This window comes from Heterocephalus glaber, unplaced genomic scaffold (assembly GCF_053883595.1).
Source record: "Heterocephalus glaber isolate CG9 unplaced genomic scaffold, H.glaber_assembly_v1.0 deba00001729, whole genome shotgun sequence".
NCBI lineage: Eukaryota > Metazoa > Chordata > Mammalia > Rodentia > Bathyergidae > Heterocephalus > Heterocephalus glaber.
Window position 1 is genome coordinate 4,768,512 of NW_028258440.1, and position 17,063 is coordinate 4,785,574.

General features: G+C 37.7%; 1 protein-coding gene across 9 annotated transcripts in view; it reads left to right on the forward strand.

Moving 5' to 3' along the window:
• LOC110344934 (uncharacterized) overlaps positions 1–17,063 on the forward strand; it is a 57,086-nt gene that overhangs the window by 21,290 nt on the left and 18,733 nt on the right. For 2 of the 9 annotated variants that reach the window (XR_015446827.1, XR_015446830.1), the window contains exons 2-7: positions 8,803–8,928; positions 9,573–9,708; positions 10,417–10,506; positions 10,832–10,967; positions 11,811–11,951; positions 13,406–13,520. Coding sequence is in view for 1 of the 9 variants with exons in the window: in XM_087199859.1 (XP_087055985.1) it covers positions 10,863–10,967; positions 13,406–13,520 (220 nt within the window). In the remaining 8 variants the exon portion in view is untranslated. Of the gene's footprint in view, positions 1–7,594; positions 8,381–8,802; positions 8,929–9,572; positions 9,709–10,416; positions 10,507–10,831; positions 10,968–11,810; positions 11,952–13,405; positions 13,521–14,256; positions 15,912–17,063 lie in introns of those variants that run through there. The other 7 variants (XR_015446829.1, XR_002387909.2, XR_015446831.1 and 4 more) reach the window with 7 other exon arrangements.

Here is a 17,063-nt window from a genome sequence, read left to right on the forward strand (position 1 = left end):
CAGACAAAGGTCTACTATCTAGAATATACAAAGAGCTTAAAGAAATCAGACCTCCCTAATTTAAAAATCCAATTCAAAAATGGGCATCTGAAATGAAGAGACATTTCTCACACAAAGAAGTAGAAATAGCAAGTAAACATATGAAAAATGTTCAACATCACTGGTCATTCAAGAGATGCAAATGAAAACAACCCTGAGATTTCACCTCACCCCAGAAAGAATGGCTGCTATCATGAAATCAACCAATAACAAATGCTGTCTGGGCTGTGGGAAACAAGCAAACACTGCGGAAATCAGTATGGAGATACCTCAAATAACTAGGACTAGAGGTCCCATTTGACCCAGCTATTCCCCGGCTGGGTATCTTCCCAAAAGAATTAAAAGAATCATACCACAGTGATATATGTGCACCCATGTTCATAGTGGCACAGTTTGTAATAGCTAAAACTTGGAAACAGCCCAAATGGCCATCAACTGGAGACTGGATAAAGAAAATGTGGATTTTTAAAAATAAAATGGAGTACTACTCAGCCATAAAGAATGAGAAATTAGAGGCATTTATACGTAAATGGCTACACATTGAGGCGATACTCTTAAGTGAAATAAATAGGACACACATGTGTAAATACCAAATAGTTTTTCTAGTGTGAGAAACTGAAAGTGTAAATAAGGACTAAAAGTTATAATAGATAATGTGAAATAGGAAGAAAAGGGACAAAGGGGAAGGGGAAGCAGGAGTGGTAGGGTAAAGAAAAGAAGGGAATGGAATATGAGAAAATGAAAAAATGGAAACAAAGTCTTTGTAAATAGAAAGGGATGGAGGGGTTGAAGGGAGAGGAGGGGAAGGGGGAAAAATAAGAACGAAGAGAGATTATGTAAAGGTGCAAATTTCCAATGATGAATGTCATTATATTGTATACCTAAAATGTACCAATAAAATTAAATTATAAAAAAAAAACCTACAAGCAAAGAAAAACCCAGGCCCTGACAAATTCATTGCTGAATTCTACAAGAATTTTAGAAAGGATCTAATGCCATTACTCCCCAAACTCTTTGATAAAACCTAATAAAAAACAATACTCCTATGTAATTAATATGAGATAAGGAAAAAATGAAAACGAAGTCTTTGTAAATAGGGAGGGGTTGAAGGGAGGGCAGGGGAAGGGGGGAAAAATAAGAACCAAGAGAGATTATGTAAAGGTACAAATTTCCAATGATAAATGTCATTATATTGTATACCTAAAATGTACCAATAAATTTAATAAAAAATAATAAAAAAGGAAAAAGAAACAATACTCCTAAACTCATCCTGCAAGGAAGCATTATTCTGATACCAAAACCAAAGAAGTATCCAACCAAAAAACAGAAGTACGGGCCAGCCTCCTTAATAAACAAAGATGCAAAAATCCTAAATAAGATACTGGTAAACACAATGCAGCAAATTATCAAGATTATACATCATGACCATGTAGGATTCATCCCAGTGATGTAGGGGTGGTTCAACATTTGTGAATCAATAAATGTAATGCACTAAACAGAACTAAGGACAAAAACCACACGATCATCTCAATAGATGTAGAAAAAGCATTTGACAAAGTCCAACACCCTTTCAGGATAAAAACCCTAGAGAAAATTGGAATAGATGGTCTTTATCTCAATCTGATAAAAGCCATCTATGACAAGCCAACAGTCAACATCATACTAAATAGACAAAAACTGAAAGCTTTCACTCTAAAAGGAGGAACAAGACAAGGATGTCCACTGACACCTCACCTATTCAATATTGTTCTGCAAACCTTATCCAGAGCAATTAGACAAGAGAGAGAAATAAAAGAAATAGGGATAGGGAAAAAAGTCAAATTATCATTATTTGCAGATGACATGATACTTTACATAGAAGACCCCAAAAACTCCACAAAAGACTCCTGGATTTAATAACCAAATTCAGTAGCATAGCAGGATATAAAGTCAACACTCAAAAATTAGTAGCATTCCTGTACACAAATAACAAACTCACTGAGAGAGAAATTAGAGGAAAAAACTGAAAAAACTTTTCACAGTAGCATCAAGAAAATTGAAATATCCAGCTCAATTGTGCAGCAACCTCTGAGCCACCTACCCTGCAAACCTTGCACTGCGCATCTGATGGGAAGAACCTAAGTCCCATTTCTAATCTTAGCTGCAGCAATGGGTGGCAAATGTTGCTTTGAACTTTCAGTCACTGCTAAAGAATAAGTCACACTACAAATGGGCACATCTAAGAGTGAGCATAGTGTGGAGGAGTGTGGGAAGAGAAAGGGTAGATGCTCATTAGAGGAGCAAAAATAGCCAAAGGCTTAGTAGAATAAATCTTTCTAATAGTAAAAAAAAAAAAGAAAAGAAAAGTGAAATACTTAAGAATCTATCTAATGAAGAAAATAAAAGACCTTTACATTGAAAACTATAGTGCTCTGAAAAATGGAGATCAAGAGGATATCAGAAAGTGGAAAAATATCCCTTGTTCTTGGATAGATAGAGCCAATATAGTGAAAATGGCCATACTTCCAGAACTCTTTTACAGATTTAATGCAATCCTTATCAAAATACCAACAACATGCCTCATAATCCTAAAATTCATTTGGAACCAGAAGAGACCTTGAATAGCAAAAGCAATTCTGGGCAACAAGAGCAAGACAGGAGGCATCACAATCCCCAACTTGAAATTATACTACAAAGCTACCATAATAAAAACAGCATGATACTGGCAAAAAAAAAAAATGCCCAAGGATCGATGAAGCAGAATAGAAGTTGCAGAACCAACTCCAAACACACTCGCCATCTTTGACAAAGGGGCCAAACATCTTCACTGGAAGAAAGATAGCCTCTTTAATAAATGGTGCTGGAAAAACTGGCTTTCCACATACTGGAGGTTAAACCTAGACCCATATCTCTTACCTTGCACTAAACTAAAATTGAAGTGGATCAAAAAATCTAAATATTAAAACAGAAATGCTTAATCTGCTGGATGATAGAACAGGTAAAACTCTTGAAGTCATAGATGTAGGCAAAGACTTTATGAACAAAACTGCAACTGGCGCAGAGATTAAGCTGAGTGGCACCATGCCTGCCTTGCAAGCACAAGTTCCTCAGTTCTATCCCCAGTACCAAAAAGAAAAGAAAAGAAAAGGAAAAAAAAAACCTCCATCTACACAGGATATATTTACAAAGAATCAACAACTGGGATCTCATCATATTAAAAAGCTTTTGCACAGCAAAAGAAACCACCAACAGAGTGAAGAGACAAAATGCATGAAGGGAAATCATTTTTACCAGTTATTCCTCAGACATAGGACTAATATCTAGAATATATATAGAACTCAAAAAAAAATCAGACCCCCAAATTTAAAGACCCAATCTAAAAATGGACTTCTCAACTGAAGAAGTACAAACAGCAAATAAATATATGAAAAAATATTCAGCATCACTGGTCATTCAAGAAATGCAAGGCTGGGATTTAGCTCAGTGGTGCCGCTGCCTGCCTTGCAAGCACAAAGTCCCAAGTTCAATCCCTGGTACCAAAAAGAAAAAAGAGAAAAAAAATGCAAGTTAAAACAACACTGAGATTTCATCTCGCTTCGGAAAGAATGGCTGTCATCAAGAAATCAACCAATAACAAATGCTGCCGGGGCTGTGAAAATAAAGAAACACTTTTCCATTGTTGATGGGAGTGTAAATTGGTCCAACCAATATGGAAATCAATATAGAGATTCCTCAAAAAGCTAAAACTAGAGGTTCTATTTGACCCAGCTATTCCCCTTCTTGAAAATTTCCCAAAAGAGTTATGAGCATCATACCACAGCATTGTATGAACATCCCTGTTTATAGCAGCACAATTTGTAATAGTTAAATCTTGGAAACTGCTCAAATGCCCATCATCAGATGAATGGATAAAGAAAATGTGGTTTTTACATACAATGGGGTACTACTCTGCCATAAAGAAGGATATACTTGAGACATTTTAGGTAAATAGATGCACCTTTAAGACCATACTTTTAAGTGAAATAATCAGACACACGTGTTTAAATATTGCATTGTTTCTCTTGTGTGAGAAACCAAAAGGGTAAATAAGGACCAAAATGGATGATACAAATTGGGAAGCAGGGAGAAAACGTTCAAATGGGAAAAGGAACAAGGGAGGGGTGACAGGGAAGGGAAAAGGGAAGAAAGGAGAATAGGAAAATGGAAACAAAACTTTTTTAAATAAGGAGTGGAACAAAACTTGAAGGGAGGGGAGAGAAATGGGAAAAAGGGAAGAATCAAAGTATATTATGTACAGGTACAAATTTCCTATGATGGACGTGATCATTAAGTATATCAAGTGTATCAATAAAATTAACTAAAAAATGCAAAGATTGAAGTTATATGATTGCAAGCCAAGGAATACCAATGTTTGCTGGCAAACCTCCGGAATCTAGGGAAAGACAAGGAAGGACTCCCGTATGGGTATCAGGGAGAGCACCTTGCTAACACTTTGATCTTAGACACATAGTTTGTGGTACTCTGTTATAGAAGCCCTAGGAAATTAATACATTCCATGCTGTCCCACACAATGATAACACCCTCATCCTACTCATTCTCTGAATCTCATGCTAGACCTCCTTTCTATGTAGATCCTCTCATTGACACTGGGCACTAACACTCCATACTAGGCTACTCATAAACATGGATGTTTCCTCTCCTCCTGAGTTCTGATTCTTTACATCAACCATCCCCCATGGGGAACTCTCACTCTCCTGAAGCTCTATGTCCATTCCAATCTGCCTCCATCTCTGGTCCCTCTTCTTACTCCAGTTGAGCATCTGCATCCAGAACCACCCCTCTGCATGGACATCTATGATGTCCCCACCGTTGACTTTAGTACTGAATTATTCTAGAAGAGATGGGAAGAGAATGAAAGGTAAAGGGAAGAAAGAGGGTGAAGAAGAGCCAGACTTGGTGTTGAGAAATAAAATATGAAAGAAGTCAATCTTCCTCGTATCCCTTCATGATTTATTCCCTTACTACTACATAAGTGAGTATCCATAAACTTGATTCAAATTTCAAATAGATTATATTGGTTTTCAGTTTTCTATTTTTGCTCAATGCTGTGTTATTTGTTCATTTTCCAGTACTGGGGATTGAACCAAGAGAATGCTGAGCTATATCCTCAGCCCTTTTATTTTAATTTGAAACAGAATCTAGCTAAATTGCCCAGGCTGGCCTTGAACTTGCAATCCTCCTTCTGCAGGCTCCTGGATTACAAGCATGGGCCACCACGCCCAGCTTCAATGTTATGTTTTTGAATTACACACTAATATATGTAGCACTAAGTCTTCAATTAACCTGCTGAGTAGATATGAATGCCGTAAAATTATTTATCCAGTCTCCTGTTGATAGGTGTTTAGTATACCTCACTTTATAATTGGGGATTGTCTATTTCTCCTTTTACCTCTATTATTTTTGCTTCATGTATTTTGAGGCTCTATTTTTGTTTTGAGACAAGGTCTTGCTGTGTAGTTCAGGCTAAACTTGAACTCAGTATGTAGCCCAATCTAGCCTCGAACTTGCAGCAATTCTCCTGCCTCAGCCTCCCAAGTGCTGGGATTACAGGTATGCACCACCATGCCCTACTGAGGCTCTATTTTTGGTGTATGTACATTTAGAATCATTATTTACCTGGTGGATTGATCTTTTTCATAATGTAATGTTCCTCTTTGTCTCTAACAATTAAAGTCTACTTAATCTGATATTAATATGGCCACTCCTGCTTTTACAAAATTAATATTTGCTTTGAATACCTTTTCCCATCCTTTTATTTTCAACCTATATATTTCATTGTATTTGAAGTGCGCCTCTTGTAGACAACATATAGGTGTATCATGTTTTTCATTGATCTGCCAATCTCTGTCCTTTAACTACCAGGTTTAGACCATTTACATTTAAAGTAATTTCTGGTATTTCAGTGCTTAAGTCTGCCATTTTATTATTTATTTCTATTTGTTTCCTTAATATCTGATTCTTCTGTTCCTTTTCTTGCCTTCCTTGACATTACTTGAGCATTTTTAGAAGTCTATCTTTTTATTTCTCTATTGTATTGATTTACTGGCTTATTTATTTACTTTAGCAGTGCTGAGGGTGCGACCCAGGGCCTCACCCATAACAGGCAAGTGTGGTACCACTGAGCTACACTTCAACCCTTAGAATTCCACCTTGATGTATTTACAATGTTTTTAATATATCTCTTTGTATAGTTTTCTTAATGGCTGCTCTAGAAGTTACCAAAATTTACTAGTATTAATATTTCCCCACTTTTAATGATGTGTAGAAACCTTACTTTCATTTATGTCCCTTTACATGCCTCATTTTTGAAATATGTTGTCTTATATTTCCTTTACATACACTAACCACCACATCAGATTTTCCTGTACTTTTTGCTTCAGGCATAAAATATTTAAGAAACGTTTGAAGAATAAGATACTCTTATATTTATCCCTGTTTTAAACCCAGTCTGATGCTCTGTTTTCCTTTTTGAAGTTTTAAGCCTTCTGTTTTCATTTTCTTTCTGCTTAAAGAGCTTCTTTTACTCATTCTTTAAGGTCAGATTTGCTAGAGACTGTCTATATTTCTTCTTCATTCTTGAAGGATATTTTAACTAGATATAGAATTCACAGTTGACAACTCATTTCTTTCAAGACTTGAAAAATGCCATACTCTTCCTTCTGGCCTCCACAGTTTCAGATGAGAAGTACTTTCATTCAAATTGGTTTTTGACTATAAGTAATGTTTCATTTATATCTGGCTGCTTTCAAGATTGTTTCTTGTCATTAGTTTTCAGAAGTTCATGATGTGTCTTGAGTTTATATGTATATAAATTAGATAGGCAGACAGACACAGCATGGAGACAAAATACAAATTCCTGACATGTCAGATGTAGTCTCACTCTGTCATGTATTTTTTGTCTAGTGGGCTCCTTGGTGGCAGAGAATATGTTTTACTCACCATTGTGTCCTCAGTATGCAGCACAGTGTCTGGCATAGAGCAAGCACTCAATAAACGTTGGCCAATTGAATGAGAAGATAGGAAGAAAAAATAAAAGAGGAAGAGGAAAGTGCAAAAGTTGAAGAGCCCAAGATAGGGACCAGCAAGACAAGAAGGAAGGCATTGAGTGCTTGAAAAAACTGCTAAGAATTCTGAGGTGTCCTAAATTACATTACAGGCCAGAGGGTAGGGGGGAGAAAGGTAAGGTAAGGTAATTTTAACTGATTGTTTCAAGCTACATCAACAAGGAAAAGAAAAAAGTAACTGTTTCACATTCCCTTCCTGTATGCTAGAAATTTCCCATCAGGCCACACTGCATTTGGCTTTTAGACACAACCAAGTAGTACCAAAAATCTCTCTTTATGCATTAACCTTCTGTCCCAGGACTTTGCCTGCATGGCCTTGTCCTGTCCCTTAGTTACAGCCTATTTAGGTTCAGTGTGAATGATTTATGCTTTTTCTTCCCAAAAATTGTATTGTAAGGCACCCTAACCCCTTGGAGACAGTGGGCACTTTTCCAACTGCAATCTGGCTACACTACTGGTGGTTTAGAGAATTTGTCCCAGGACTGGTCCTTGCACCTTTGGCTAGATCTGCAACCGCTCAATACATCCTTTCTTTCAGAGACTTCTTAGTCTCTAATATTTGATTTAATGAAACCGAAGTGTCCTAAAGTAAGACTGGAGGGTTGTATGCTTAGAAGAAGAGAGGTCACAGTGTCTATAAAGAGAGTAAATGTGCAAAGCCAGGACTTTGACCCTAAGAAAAACTACACAATTACTCATGCACTTGGACCTTTGTTAAACACAAACAGTAGCTTCTTGGAGACTCAGAAGAATCGGAGGAACTACAACCAGTTACCCACTGACAAAGCCTGATACATTCTGGTTTAGTTAAAATGAAGAGCTGTTGGTTTCAGAGAGATATGAAATACTGGCTGTTGTTCTCTTATACCTGGCACTTCGGACCACATTCCCAATTCTTGGAAAGCTAAAGCCTCTAGTCTTGGGTCGTGTGCATGCGTATCTGGGGAGGCAACAAGATTCCCGCTATCTTCTCTCCCAGTGTGGCCCACCAGACCCCAGAAGATGACGCCCATTGAGTTGACGTCCGCTGGAGTGACGCCTGTTGAGGACGTCAGCTCAGCAGCCTGGAACGCAGCATTGTGAGGGGCGTGTCCTAGGGAAGGCGTTGCCCCAGGCTGCCCAGACTTGCTTAGAGTAAAGAGGGAAGAGTGCGCTGAAGAGTAGGACAGCCCGCCACCCCAGGCCCCGGTCTCCCGGTGGTCGATGGGTGGCCATGGATCTATACCTCCACAGCTGCTGTAAGACTGGGAAAGCTGCCACCACCAAGGCAGCTGCCAACAGCCTAAATGCAGGGAAAAAATGTAGCACAGTGAATGGCAGCCACTATTGCGTCCTCCTCCTGGCCCCTAGACGGACCCATGGGACAGAGATCTTGACTAAGGAGGGGAGGGAATGGAGTAGATCTTTGATAGTTCAGCTTCCCACATCCTGGCTCAGGGCAGCCCCTAGCCAGGATGAGTCCTGGGCGGGACCCAGAAGTTGGGCTGGTGACCTGGAGAAGAGGGGAAGCTTTCTGGTTTGTTAGCCAGGCGAGTCACTTCAACTTGTGTGATACTTTGATTAATGTGGAGGTATTAGCACATTGAAATGTGAATAGATAGGCCAAAGTAAATGAATAGCTGCCAGCAGAAGAGACAAACTTTCCAATTGTGTCTGACAGAGCCCACAGAAACACCCAGTTCCAGAAATTGGAGTGGCTCGCCTGTTGGATCTGCCTCTTGGGGTCAAGCTGCCTGTTTTGCCAGGAAGCACTAATGTATTCTATACTACAAATATAAGTGAAAAGGTAAACTAAGTTTTAGTAGTGTGTAAGTGATTCTTTATACCCCGTTAAGCTTGCTATTAAACTTGAAACATTTTGGTATGGTTATGCATTGTGACTTCAATTTCACACACCAGCTGGGGTTAAATGAGTTGGGGCATTTGTTTCTAAAACTCACTTTTTAATGATAGAAGGCCCCAGGATGTCTCAGCTGCCCTATCCAGATCCCCATTCTGCCTTTTCTCCATCTAAAGCTCCTGCTGCGCAGGTTGGGGTCTTTTCTGCCTACTCACACATGCCGTGCTGATTCCTACTTCTGTGCCTGCCTATCTGGTGCCCAAAACCTGGCATGCATTGTCCTCTCCTTCTCGACCGTCAGTCACAACCTCTGCTCAGAAACTGGATTGAGGTTGAGGCTACCGGCCAGCTATTCACAAATTGGAATTCCACAGGCCACCTCCAGCCACAAGATGAGTCTGGGCGAGAAGACAAAGACAAAAGCAACAGGTTTGCCCAAGTCATCCCATTGTCTGTGTTCTCTCACTTCAGATTCTGCTAGCATGGTTTATTTTTCAGTGAACATCTTAATCATTTCAACAAATTGATGTGTAAACGTATTACTTCACTCACTTTGCATTTGTCATATTTTTGCATTTATTTGTTTGCAGCTTTATCAACCTTCTTTGGGGTTTAACCTTGCTGATCCTTACTGCCAGCTTTTGGAAACAACCTATAAAAGCCTTCACGATCCACACTTAAAAACATGCTACCAGCGAAAAGGTATGCTGAGGAGATTAAGAAGAGGTGGGTTCATCACCAGCAATAATAAAGTGTGTTGAGGCCTACTACTTCCTGTTAATCACCAAAAACCTGGGGACTTGGTAGATATTTGCTTCTGTGCCTCACTGGGAACCTGTGTCAACTTTTAGTTGAGCAATAGAGGCTACCTAATAAAAAACTCAATGAATGACTCAGTATTTGGGTCAGGGAAAATCAGGTGGCTGTTTTTGCTAAAATTATTGCCTACTTAATCATTTTTCTTTAAAAACAGTGAAAGATAATTACTAAGTACTTTGAGTATGTAAAGACCACACAAACACACACATGTATTTATTTACCAGTATGTATTTATCCCCCCCCCCCAGACATATTGTAGTGCCTTTCCCCTGGCTGTAAAACTCTTTGGGAAAACTAGAGACAAAATGGATTTTACCAGTAAACACCTTGATGAAATAAACTATTTGCATGGTATGATAACATCATTATGTTGGTGTTTTGTTTCAATAACAATTTGTGTGGGAATAGTAAATTTTTGACTATGGTGTGAGATTTACTAATGAAATAGTATTATTTAGACAGAAATTTCCTGGTGATAAAACAATTATACAGAGATAGTGCCTTCAAAATTGCTAATAAAATAATTATTAGACTTAATCCCCAAATTGTTACCAAAATGTTCTGCAAAGTGTTATGATTGTTACAAATTTGTATTTATATTTTTGGCTTTTGTAGGTCATATGTTCTTTGAGTGAATTTAATAAGTACCAGCAATATCTGACCAGTTTAAAAATAGACTTTGAAAGAGAATATATAAGAGAACATGTAAGTACTTCAATTTGTTTTATTTCAGACTTATAAGATATTTTTATATAAGGTTTGTTCTTACGCAGATTACTTGCTTAAGATATTCCAACATAAAAATATTAAAGTAACAAGTCAAATAAGATCCCTAAATGGATCTATAAAAGATAAAGTGAGACATTTGCTTTTTCATTTTCAGAGAAATTTTTTTATTTATCTGAAATGGAGCCACATGGCTTAAATGCAGGTTAACAGTATTAATCATTTGCAAAATACAGTTCTAGGTATATCAAAGGCTGGGTTTATTTCTGGAAAATATAAAAACTTTAATACTTTTTTCTTTCAGAGAATTATTAAGATTCTTGTAAACAAACTGCATGAAGGCCAAAAAGTCTATGACAATTGTGATGCTGCAAAATTCCAAGAATGCTACAGAAAGGAACACAGACAACTCCAGACCAAGAGCAGGCAATAAAACGCAGGTATGGGCAAAGCTAAGCATATTGTATGGACATATTCTGGACCCCCAAGAACGGTAAAAATACTAGAAAGACTTACTTGAATACAGCATAAACTAGATACCACCCCCCACAGAACACCATGTGGAGAGAAGGTAGATCAAGAGGTAGAGGGCTGGGGGACCTTGATACCAAGGCTAGGGAAGAGGCCTTCCTGCAGCTGCTACTACACACATTCAGTGTTATCATTCAGAGGCCAAGCCCATGCCTCAGGAGGTAAAGGTATGAGTTATAGTTCTTTTTCTTTCTCCTTCATCAGAGGTGGAGACCAGTTCCCCATCATCTGACTCTTATATTCCATGGATTCATCTCACAATATGCCAGAATGCATATTGATCCACAGGAGTCCCAGGCTGAGAATCTGCAGGATTCTGTTCATCCTTATGGCCAGTCTGATCCTCTGTGTGGATGAAAGGTTGTTCAGGGAGGCCAGTACCCCTTATTTATCAGGAAAATTCAAATCATTTGGTTTTCTGAAATCAATCTTTGAGTTGATTTTGGCCATCTTTGGAAAGTTATGTTCCCCAGACCACTGAATTATGAATAAATTCCCTTAATCACTCTATTCTACATTTTGTCATTATCCTAGCTACAATATCTGAGAATTCTGTAACATACTGGTGAAATGAGTATATCATGGTGAGTTGGTGGGCTAGTTCAAAGGTTCCCAAATAACTCAATTTCCTGTAATTCAGAAAATAAAAAAAAGAAGCAACCAACCAGGTAATTTGGAAATATCAAGGCAGATACTGCTATCATAAAGGAGACATCCAATTTATCTTCACTTATATTTGCATTTTTACTTAGATATTTAGATATGATTAGTAAGGAAATAGACAAGACTGAAGACACAACAGAAAACCTGAGTATGCTCCAGATGAAGAAAGAAAAAGACTATATCAGGACCACATAAGATGAAAACTTAATCTACATGGACAAATTGAGGAGGTGAAGAACACCACATTTTAAATATTAGGGTTAAATATTAGAGGGGATTATATGGGTGTTTTATTTATAAGCATTTTAACAGTCTCACTATATTAGTTGAAGTTATTACAGTTCTAAAACATAAACCCCTGTTAATCTTTTATCCCTGTTATGAACAAGCTTTTAATTAAAATAGACTGATACCACAAGTTACATATCCCTGACATAGTCACATTTTATCTGCTTTTTAAAATTTTGTAATTTAGCTGTAGGAAAAAATAATCATGCATTCTTATTCCCCCCAAACTCAGACAGGGCTGTTATTTATTTATTTTCTCTGTCAAAATGAATTTTAAGAGCAGCAGATTTCAGCTGATGGATCCTCTGCATCTAGAAATGGAAACCCTTTTGTCTGTTTCCTTGTAGATGCACCTCTGGAGCCAGGATTATACTTGAATTAAGCTTATACAGTAATAGCAAAATAAACCAGGTCTGGTGGTGCACTTCTGTAATCCCAGCACTCTGGGAGCCTTAGGTGGGAGGATCACAAATTCAAACCCAGTCTAGACTACTTAGCAACTTAGTGAGACCCTGCCTCAAAATATAAAATGAAAGGGCTAGGGAGGTACCTCAGTGCAAAGACCCTGGGTTCAATACCCAGTACCACAAAAAAGAAGAAAAAATTCATTTTGCCATTCCATTGCATCCACAAATTCACTAACATATCCCCAGTGAAGGATCAAAATAAGCCCATTCGAATGTCAGTGCAAGATTTTCATCATGATTGACTCGATTTCTGTTATACCATTGATTTAATCTAATTTGCTTATTGGTGGGAGATAGAAAAAAATACGTACTAAAAAATTTGGTAAAAGAGAATCCATGCTTATGACTGTAACATTGTACTCTTCAGGAATGGAAAAATAAAGAAATGTTACTTATGACAAAGATTGGAGAAGAAGCAAAAAGAGACGTGAAAGTTGATGAACAATGTCAGAAAATCAGAGACAGAATTGCTCAGAAGGTAGTGAGGTTTTGCCAAACACTTGAGCTGTTTGAGGAAAGGTTTTTGCCATTTTTGATAATTTAAAGTATTGTCAGAAGTGGCCTACACTCACAAGGCCAGCTACTGATGGAGAAACCAAGTGTGGCCTAATCCTGAGTTTCAAGGGCTGAAGTGGGAATAATCTGCAGAAAATGATCAATGAATTAAATTGGCCCTAGTTATTAAAATATTTTCTTAGGCTGGGGGTTAGCTCAGTGGTAGAGCACTTATGCTGGACAACAAAAGGTGGTCCTTACTTCTTACTATCTTTCTATCTTTCTAACTTTGTACTTAGGTGACATTAGGAATTTCCAGACAAGAATATTGATTGAATTCAAATACACCATCATATTTAAAATATCTGTTTTCAATTCCAGTGGCAAGTTAATACTAAGCATTTTAATATATTAAATATATTTTAATATTTTAGAAACAAGCATATCTAGAGAAAAAAATTGCATACCATTTGCAAAAAATGCAAAGAAATGAATACAAAGAAGAATCAGAGGGAAGTACCTTTGAAAACAAAGGCCAAGATGTGACAGGTGAGACAATAAAAGGCAAAATAGCTAAGTAGAATATGCATATATGTATATTAAATATTAGTGTTTTTTTAAATCCCCTCCTTATTTGGAGAGGACACAAGGCCCTTCCAAAAACTAAGTCCTAGGATCTCATACTACTTGTGTAAAGCAAGTCCAGGACAGCTCCAGTTTTAAAGTGTGCATACACAACCACAGTATGTATAATGTACATTATAACCATGACAGGTTCATTATTCTTATAAAGTGGCTCAGTAGACAAGACTGCCAGAATATCCTGTTTTTAAAAGGGCCAGTAATAGGAGACAGCGCGCACAAACAGGTAAGAGCAGGAGAAAGAAATGGGTTTAACAGGAGGAGCCAGTACCCCAAAAAAATGTTACAAAATGATTGAAAACAGGAATGAAAATTTAAGAAAAAAAATTATCTCCCAAATGGAGAAAAAATACAAAGAAAAATATAGAAAAAATTTAAATGAACCAGTAAGAAAAAATTATACAAAATATAGAAAGAGAAAGCTAGTGAAAGAAAGAGAAGGAAAAGATTTTAAAGGCTATAAAAAGATATGCAAATATACACAAAGTAAGAAACAAAAGAGGTAAGAATAAAAAAGTTGAAAAGGGACTCCATACCAAAGTCGCGAGTCCCGCGGAACGCGACGAATCAGCCCTCACCCTGGCAGCAATCCACGGACACCACCACCACCACCCACCCGCTCCTCTGGCCTCTTTCTGTACAGCCCCCTGGTTCCACACTACAAAGATGCAGAGAACACCAGAACACCAGACCACTGTACTGAGTAAGTTGGAGTCATCTTCACCTCCTATCAGGACCGGGACTATCTTCAGGGGAAGGGCAGTTGGAATCTGCAATACAACTCTGCAGAGTTCAACCCTACAGGAGGACGGGGAGCTCCACTTGGGACTTGCAGCCAGAAATCTGCCTGAATCTCACGGGTCTGTGACTAGCTTGCTGAGACTCATTGACTTATATCTGCACACTGCAACCCACGTTGTCTATTGTGATAGCAGAGACACATCCTGAAAGAGGCCCTTCGTCTTCATTGTTATTTTTTATTCCCAAAATTAGCATTATTAGTTTATTTTATTCTCTTTTCTTTTGCTCCTCTTATCTTTAATTTTTTTCCTACTCTTTGCAAATACTTGTTTTTCTCTCCTTTTTTTCTTTTCTTTTCTTCTTTCTTTTCTCTTTCCTTTCTCTCTCTCTTACACTCACTCTCTTTGCTCTCCCACATTGTTCATCTTCCCTTTTTGTCCCTGTTTTGATCCTCATTCAGAGTTCTTCTCTATTTCCCTATTATTCTCTTTTTCCTTCTCACCTGTGTCCTCTGGCCACACTGCTAACCTTCCCCTATCCTTCTTCCCATCTGTCCCTCCCTCCCCAACCCCTTCTAACTCCCCATCCCAAAGGGTAAAGTTGTTATATTGAAGAGTTTATTCACTATATGTTGGGTTGGTCCTTGATCTTGATTTAATTCACACAGCTAAAGGTGATAGATTAATAAGTACCACAAAATGTCATTTTCGAAGATATACTTGATGCATTGGTGTTGCTGATTGTATCACTTGGGCTAAGATGTTGTTATTGATCTAGTCAATGAACCTTCCTAGTATAAGGAAAATGAGATAGCCTTAGAGTCATTAGAGACTCAAAACTTAAAAACCAGCTATATCTGGAAGACACCTCTGAGATGCAATCATTTGATAAGGGTTCTAATTACAAGCAACAAAGATACCTACGATAAGCAATTTCAAACTCTCAACCCAGGAGTTAAACCAAGGACAGTACCAAAAACAAAAATGAGAAGACATTTAAGGAAGGCACAAACTCAGACTTCCATACCACCAAGGGTAAATCTGGGGGAAATGAGATGGAAAAGTTGCATAACCAACCACCTGGATACCCTGAACTGATAGCACAGGAAGTAACTAAGCAGATGAATGAGGCTCTAGAAAAATTCAAAGCAGAAATAATCTCCCAGATATCTACAGAGATGGTGAGCAGAGTGAAAGACATGATTAGAGGATCTAGAACAGAAACAGATAAAAAAAATAGATGAGCTCAGAAACATGCTAGAAGCCATGAACACCCAGCATAAGAAAGAAATGGAAACCATGATCGCCCAACATAAGAAAGAAATGAAATCCATGAAACAGATTCAAACAGATATTCAGGAGATCAAAAACTCCATTGAAAGTATCCATAGCAGATTAAGGGAATCTGAAGATAGAATATCAGATATAGATCGCGGTTAGAGACCATGAAAATAGAGATTTCTTAAAAATAGTAAGGGACCACGAGAAATCAATCCAACAACTGCTAGATGATGCAAAGAAGAATAACATAAGACTGATAGGAGTCCAGGAAAAAACAGGAGAAAGTGCAATTAACATAAAAAAACTGTTCACAGAAGTAATAGTGGAAAACTTCCCAGAGAGAGGTAGAGAATTGGACATACAGATAAGTGAGGCATATAGAACTCTAACTAGCCATGATCAAAAAAAAAATCTACATCTAGATATATAATAGTCAAGATCCCAGAAACCCAACAGAAAAAAAAAATCGTACAAGCAGTTAAAGAAAAGAAACAAATCACAAAGGAAAGCCCATCAGAATCACAGCAGACTTCTCAACACAAACCCTCAAATCAAGGAGAGCCTGGAGTGAAGTATTTCAAGCACTAAAAGAAAATAACTTCCAACCTAGACTGTTGTATCCTGCAAAATTATCTTTCAAAATCAATGGGGAAATTACATACTTCCACGACAAAGAACACCTGAAAAATTTCATGAACACCAAACCAGCACTACAAGCAATTCTAAACAATATCCTAGAAAAAAGCAATGAAGGCCACAACTCCATGAGGCCCAACACAGGGAAGCCAACAGGCAAGGTAAGACACTAAAGGGAAAGGGGGAAAAATAAGAAATAAAAGAGCCAACAACAGTAAAACATCATGACAAGGATAAATCAATACCTATCAATTATAACCCTCAATGTTAATGGCCTCAATTCACCAATCAAAAGAAACAGACTGACAGAATGGATTAAGAAGCAAAACCCAGCAATATGCTGTATACAAGAAACACACCTGACTAAAAAAGAAGCTCATAGACTGAAAGTAATAGGATGGAAAACAGTTCTCCAAGCCACAGGAACCCAGAAAAAGCAGGAGTAGCAATCTTATTTGCAGACAAAGTAGATTTCAAACCAAAACTAATTAAGAGAGACAAAGATGGTCACTACATCCTTGTAAAGGGAACAATCCAAGAGGAAGAGATGACAATCCTAAATATATATGTACTAAATACAAATGCCCCCAACTATACAAAACAAATATTAATAGACATGAAAAACCAAATAAACACTAACACAATTGTAGTGGGAGACCTCAGTACCCCACTATCACAAATAGACAGATCATCTAGACAAAAAGTTAACAAGGAAATTCTAGAACTGAACCAAGCTATTGAACAAATGGACTTAATAGATGTTTACAGAGCATTCCACCCCATAAAATCGAAA